Genomic DNA, 7,145 nt, shown 5'->3' on the forward strand with positions numbered 1-7,145 from the left:
GAATTTCTATAACTGAGTAATTGACCAAACATTCAAAGAAATAATCAAGATAGAAATTTGGAAAAACAATTATGAAAGAAAGGTAGAAATATTTGCTACTCAAGTAGGAAAAGGGAAAAATGATATTAATGAACATTATAATTATAATTTATTGGGAGGGTTGTGAGGATGAAGAGTAGAATATGAAGCCTTCTTTGGGTATGGAATTGAGCATAGCAGGAGGTGAGTGAGCATCTCTTTGGTAAGCAAACTCATCCCTCTCTGTGAGTTGGAGAGACCCATTCAAGATAATTAACAACCTTGCGCCATCTGTTGACAACTACAACCAAAACAACACAATACAATTACATCTTCGTAGCAATAAGGCTAAGGGTTAATCTAAAATTCATTCATGTGCTTTTGATGTTCATCAACTTAGTAATTGGGTTTTCAAAGTGATAAAATTGGTTATTGAGCTTAATTTCTGCAATACAAAATATACGCTGGTAAAGACAAGACAAATGTTGGGATATGTATGTAGTCCTAGCGCTAGCGTTTGGTGTTAATGTTGGCTGAAGTCTTGGACGTGGTTTGGAAGGAGCGCTGGTGAAGCAATTCTTGAGGACTTCGTTCTTGAGAACGCCAGCCTCCTCTATTTGATGCTAGCTTTTCAAACAAAAGTGAAAGTAGCTTTATTTAGAAAGTTTTCTCGTAGTCAACTATTATGACAAATTATAATGTTATTACTCTTTCCATTGAACAAAAGACAGAGATTTTTATTAGAATAAATGAGGGCTCACATCACACACCATTTTGATTGGTTGGTTTACTTACTGAGCTGTGAACTCATATTTTTTACCTGTAAAATGTTATCTTATTTGTAAATACTAATGATGCAGCAGATCGATGATAGGTCATGACAGATGGCAGACATGGTCCCTATAGTACTTTGAGTGTACAGTCTCGAATCCAACCTAGAATAGTGTCATACATGGTCCCTAAAGTATTTTGAGTGTACAGTCTTGAATTCAACCTAGAATAGTGCCATGATGTGACAACATGGTTAGTTGAACGACATAAATGCTTTTTGATTATGTAATTGTACTGACAGATATTACCAAATTCCAAGTGGGTTTAGTGAGAAAGCTTGAAAGCTCAAGCAATGCACTTTTTTTTTTTTTTTTTTTTAGAGCTGTTGCTTTAAATTCTTAATTAAGCAGAAAAATTGAAGTTTAAAAAGGAAAAAAAGAAAAGGAAAACGTACCCATCATGCTATAATTGCTTAGCGAAATAATGTTTACATAATTAATTCGCCTAGTGGTCAACATGGATTAATGCGTATAGTGTGAATTAAGTTGCTTTTTTTGAAGCCAACAAAAATGATTTTTACTAGCAAATTAACCTAACTTTTAACAATACAATCAAAACACAATTATGAAGTATAAGTTTGGTGAGATTATTGTCGGGGTGTGCGCAAAACATGGCAAACAATGGTATTCAAATTGCATCAAAATTCGATCAGCTTATGATCATGTCTTGAGTTGAGTTGTAGTTGTACCAACTCCATTCATGGTGCTACCAACTTTGGGCTTTGGAGCCATCACCTTCTTAGCAAAGGATGGCAAACAAAAGGCTGCTGAATGTACCTGAAAATTAAGGAATTGAAGAAGAAGATCAATCTACTACAGGTTAAAGGAAAGGGAGACGTACATATAACAATGAAAATATATCATGGAGCATGAACTTGATGATGATCAGGCCAGGGCTGTCCATTATATCTCCTGTCGACTAGTTGTTGAAGAGGCAAAGGAATTACCTCTGAGTTGTAAAACTTCAGGGGCCCTTTTGCTACGCCATAACTCTCATTCCGATCAATTGGGTTGATTGCATTTTTGAAGTTGATGGGCGGCCCCTCGGTGGAGCAAAGCAAGAAGCCAATAACCCCACTAAAATCGAAATATATTTTCACATTAATTATTCTTACAAGAAATACTACGTACCATACAAACATTTCACAAATATCTCACAAAATTGATCTGGATGTATAAAGAGTTAATTTGGCTAGATAGATAGATCATCCGGTGAAAAATTAAACAGTGAAGACGGGATGATTAGAGGGAGAACTTCAGTAATTATTTTTTGACTAGATCGAGAACGTCTCTAGCTACCATTTATTTTTTTTCACATAATAAACTTCAGCCATTTTTTCAGGAGGATCAAGGATAAAATGCATGTGGTAGTCTAGATTTTGTAGTTTGAATTTAAACATGTAACATCTGAAGGACCAAAGAATAAGAATAGGGTAATAATATATATATATATATATATATTAAGTGAGCTAGCTAGGGTTGTTAAAACAGTTTCAGTAAAAGGGTCCACCGTCATCATCTTTAGTGATAACAATGTTACATGTTACAAATGCAACTTTATTAATTTTATTTTTATATTTTTCCATATTATCCACCCAAAAAAAAAAAAAAAAAGAATCTGTAAAAAAGTTGATAAAGGGCCAAACTCTTTAAGAAACATACTAATAATTACTCTGACAAATTTAACATGGCTGGTTTGACCATTAATGCATGTAGATGATAACATGAATAACGTTAATCATCCACATGGTTTTTTTTTTTTTACCTGATATAGTAAAAGTTGACTCTGTCAAAGTTAAGTTGGCATATATATATATATATATATATATATATATATATATATATATATATATATATATATATATATATATATATATATATATATATATAGGTTAAAAAAAAAAAAACATTTAGTAAGCGGGATTGATTAATTTAGATATATATAGTTTGGTTGGGTACCTATACTTAATTAAAAAGGGTCAAGATCGATATATCCTTCAGATTTTTTGAGATAACTCTACAATGGAATCCATTGAATCTTAACCATTATTTTTAATTAAAAGATTTATATTTTACTATCTTAACGAGATATAATAAATTCAAAAATATCAATAAATTGTAAATTGTGAGGTGACAAATTCTAAATTATTTAATTGCAGATCATGATGGTTAAAATTTTAGTAACCTCAACTTAAATACCCTAAAAAATCTAGAAGATCGATCGATCATAATTCAGTTAAACTAATTTCCTGCATCGATCATGCCCTTCAGGAAAATATGGCATATATATACATTAACTTAAAGGGTGCATGCATGTATATATATATATATATATATATACCTGGGATATGCAGGAACAATTGTCCATGCATATTCGACCGAGCCTTTAAATATTTGGCGACATTTTGTGACAAGTTCTTCGATGTCAAGGGAGTGAAACCATATGCTCTCTGCTTGGATGCACAACACTCCCCCCGGACGGAGAGATTTTGTCACCAATTCAAAGAATGAGGTTTCAAACAGCTCATGATCAGTCCCTGAATTGTATCACACACATTATTAATTATAACTTTAATTTGTTCAAATTAATTAATGCATAATTTCTGATCAAGAGAGAGAGAGAGAGAGACTTATTGGGTCGAATGCGTCCACTATTATTGCATCATAATTTCCTCCCGGATTAGTCTCCAAAAATGAAATTCCTGCCAAAAGAATATATATATATATATATATATATATATATAGTCGAAGTATTATATATATATATATATATATGAAGGATCGATCCTCCAAGAGGTCGACTCAGTAGGGCAAAGCATGCAGCAACAAACAATGACGATATATATATATATATATATATAAATTGGACATACCATCTCTAACATGAAGTGTCACACGAGGGTCCTGGTATCCGACTGCAATATCCGGGAAGAACTTCTTATACACCTTAAAAATACACCAACCGTATCATTAATTCCAAATGCTTTTGTCCAAAAGGGATCGAAAACCTAGTTTTCTTTTTCCTGATTTTTTAAAATTTTAACATCATTTTATACGTGAAAAATATGGGGCTTGATAGATATGATAATGCTCGAACTGAGACTGTACACGTGCAATGAGACATATATACATAGGGGGTCCATAGAGATATTACTGCCGGCCGGAATAAAAGGTTAACTTTGTACTCACATCAACCAACATCATGTCTATTTCACAGATATCAATCTGCTCAATAGAAGAGTGGCGAGAGATTTCTCGTAGGATACCGCCATCTCCTCCTCCAATAAGCAATACCTGAAAACAAAGATAGAGTAAACAGATGGGAAAATTATTTAGTTGGTATTATTGCCAGCAAAACATGTTTTGAATGCTAGCTACTGCTATCATATGATTTAATTGATGAGATCGAGGATTCATTTTATATGGTATAAATTAACTTGTATATAATAGAAAGGATCCACATATATAATTAAGATTTTCTTGCATATATATATATATATGTATATATGTTAAAATGGTTAAATATAATAGAGAAAATTAAACCTTGCTTGGCTTTGGAATAGAGCAAAGTGGAAGGTGGGTAATCATTTCTTGGTAAGCACATTCATCTTTCTCGGTAAGTTGTAAGGCTCCATCGAGAACGAAAACCTTACCATAGGCTGATGACTGCAATAAGTAGTCAACATATATATATATAATTGCAACAGCTAGCCAACAAACACATGCTTTCACAAAATTATATAATATTTATATACAACTAAAAACTATGGAAAATATTGCATATATACCTGAAACACCATCATACTTTGGTACTTGGACGATCCTTGAAATAATATTTTCTCTACTTTTAAAAAGTGTGCTTGCCCTACACGACATATTCATATAAAGTTCATAAATATGGTTCATCAGTGTGCAAGTGGAACAAAAGAATTTCAAAGCAAAATTAATAGCTGGCCAACTTTTATGCTGAAGTAAGAACGCATGCGCAAGATTGTGCTCACCAAATCCAAGTGTGTGAATACTGAACCAAAAAAATAAGAAGAAAGCAAGTGTGATTTATGAAGTTTTGTCCGTTGTTTAATTTGTTCTTTTAATTTGTCGATAGTGTAGGATAAGATAATGACAATAAGTAATGCGTTTGTCTTTATGATGGAATTAAGAGGAGCCACATGTACTGCAATTTCTCACTAAAGCATGCACAAAGGGCACTAAAAGCCAACGTGTGGCACATGTTTTCTTGGTTAATTGGTTCCGCGTGACAGATGTTTAGAGGCCAAAACCTACTTCAAGAAACGACCCAAAAGAGAAAAAAAAATGGTTTAAAATCATCCCATCTTAGCAATATTTACTGACAAAAAATATATATTTTGTGTCCACAAATTATATATATATATATATATATATATATATATATATATATATATGCTATCTCAACTTTTGCTTTGCGGATTCTGTCTACAATTAAGAATCCAGTGTCCACCATTGAAAGTTTGAAACACCAGTGTTTATACACTAAATTTGAAGCATGACTTGCGCCATTAACTAATTATATTCTTTCTCCTTTGGATGGACAAAGCAGAGTTCCATTATGATGGAAAACTATGAATGTGTACATAGAACTGATCGATGAAGAAGTTATTCTGAATTCATCTAACTATATATGATCAGGAAGAGAAGTTAATGTATCTGAACAAAGATAGATATAAACCAACAAGCAGGAACAAAGTCGTAGAAAACTTCATTGAATTGAAAGTGAAACTCACCTGGCCATATTGGACAATCCTCAGAAAACCAACCGGGAATAGTAGGATGTTTTAAATCCCCAGAGCATCTGTTCTCCCCTAACATTTCAGCAGTGACAGCTGGTAGAGCAGAGACTTCATTTTCGCCATTGCTGATCAGAACGTCATCTTCTTTTGGGGTTTTTGAGAACAAATCCTTCGAGAATGCGGCAGAAACAATGCTAGTCATTTCTATTGAGGTCGATCGTTAGCACCAGCTTCCTTTTGGTATTTGCCACCTCACTCCAGCGGTTTGTCTTTTTATATGACATCTGGATTCTAAATGTGTGCAAACTGTCATTTTATATATATGTGGATGCTTTGTCGACTTAAAATGTGTCACTTGGATTCTGAGTGATCACTATATATATATATATATATATGATGATCATATGGATTCGACAATCCATTCAAAATTGAGAGACCAACAAGAAGTTTATGTGAAATCATAAAAAATTAAGTAATAAAATTCCAAGTGCATTGAATTTCAAGTACACTAATCATGGAATGCCAACGGTACACAATCAATAACAAGGATCGGGTTCTTACCAAGCATTATTAATCTCTGTTCTATTTTAATTCTTGCATTTTTCATTTAATAATGAAATATTATTCAATAATTATCTTGAGTTTGAAATGATATTCTAAGGCAAATTATTCTCTTTTTGTACGAAAAGAAAAGAAATATAGTGCATGACAAAAGGAAAGGGAATGGTCAACAAAATAATAAAAAAATGGAGTTGGAGGGAAAGGACGAAATAAGAGAAGACAAAATTGAAGAAAAGAAGAGCAAAAGAAAGCAAAGCATGGCCCACAAGAAGACTTCCCTCCTTGTTTTTGCAGCAAACTGGCCGGGTGATTAATTCACAACTGAGAAGTTCACGTGAGCAAGCCAATGTGGTTCAATAAGGAAGAAGAAATGAAAGGCACCGCAAATTGTACAACTGGGGCCAATTCGCAGCTGCAGCCATGAAGCGCAGAGAAAAGGCAAATGAAAAAAAAAGGGCGCCAAACTGCAGCACATAGAAAGAAAAAAAGCGGTGGAAAAATTCCTTTCTTCATATAGAAGAAATGTCAACAATTTTGGCTATTTAAGCCTATTGGGAATAATCTCAGTCAGATCGGCCTATTGTTAGAAGTATGGGCCTTCGGGTAAATATCAGCCCGAAAAGGAGAGACAACAGAACTCCAAAAAAAGTCTTATCTCGAAAGGCAGGTATTAAGTAGCTAAGATGTATAATACCGAGAGGTAGATACCGAGCAGCTATTCTCAAGAATACAAGGCATTAGGTATAATTAGATTAGGTCCCGGGTATACATAGATCCTGGGACCGAGATTCGAGTTAGCCAGCCAAGGCCCGGGATAAGCTAGTCCTAGAAAATCAGGAATCAACCGCATCCTAGGAATTCCGGATGTGAATCCTACGAACTAAGGCAGATGTTATGGCTCAGAAATCGTTCCCAACCCCTGAAAATCCGGGATTGAAGATAAGTCCCGGATTTTCAAGAAAAGATC

General features: G+C 33.8%; 1 protein-coding gene across 2 annotated transcripts; it reads right to left on the minus strand.

The window, feature by feature from the left end:
- Positions 1-187: 187 nt before the first annotated feature.
- LOC133875631 (spermidine synthase 1-like) lies at positions 188-5,938 on the minus strand. Of its 2 annotated transcripts, XM_062313828.1 has the most exons (10): positions 5,612-5,938; positions 4,637-4,713; positions 4,392-4,514; positions 4,038-4,142; positions 3,722-3,794; positions 3,479-3,550; positions 3,190-3,385; positions 1,796-1,925; positions 1,538-1,625; positions 188-319 (listed from the first exon to the last, which is right to left on the minus strand). In XM_062313828.1, the coding sequence occupies exons 1-10, from the start codon at positions 5,817-5,819 to the stop codon at positions 252-254; spliced, it is 1,140 nt and encodes a 379-aa protein (XP_062169812.1). In that variant the 5' UTR covers positions 5,820-5,938; the 3' UTR covers positions 188-251. The 2 variants fall into 2 exon arrangements, with proteins under 2 accessions (XP_062169812.1, XP_062169813.1); XM_062313829.1 differs by lacking the exon at positions 4,392-4,514.
- Between the last annotated feature and the right edge of the window lie 1,207 nt (positions 5,939-7,145).

This window comes from Alnus glutinosa, chromosome 8, assembly GCF_958979055.1.
Source record: "Alnus glutinosa chromosome 8, dhAlnGlut1.1, whole genome shotgun sequence".
Classification (NCBI taxonomy): Eukaryota; Viridiplantae; Streptophyta; class Magnoliopsida; order Fagales; family Betulaceae; genus Alnus; species Alnus glutinosa.

What these genes read in the sequence shown, in the direction of transcription:
- LOC133875631 (XM_062313828.1), bottom strand. Translation starts at nt 5,819, where the DNA reads ATGACTAGCATTGTTTCTGCCGCATTCTCGAAGGATTTGTTCTCAAAA. An exon ending in GGACGCATTCGACCCAATAA is followed by an intron (nt 3,386 to 3,478) that starts GTCTCTCTCTCT and finishes GATACAATTCAG; the next exon opens with GGACTGATCATGAGCTGTTT. An exon ending in ATTGTTCCTGCATATCCCAG is followed by an intron (nt 1,926 to 3,189) that starts GTATATATATAT and finishes TTTCGATTTTAG; the next exon opens with TGGGGTTATTGGCTTCTTGC.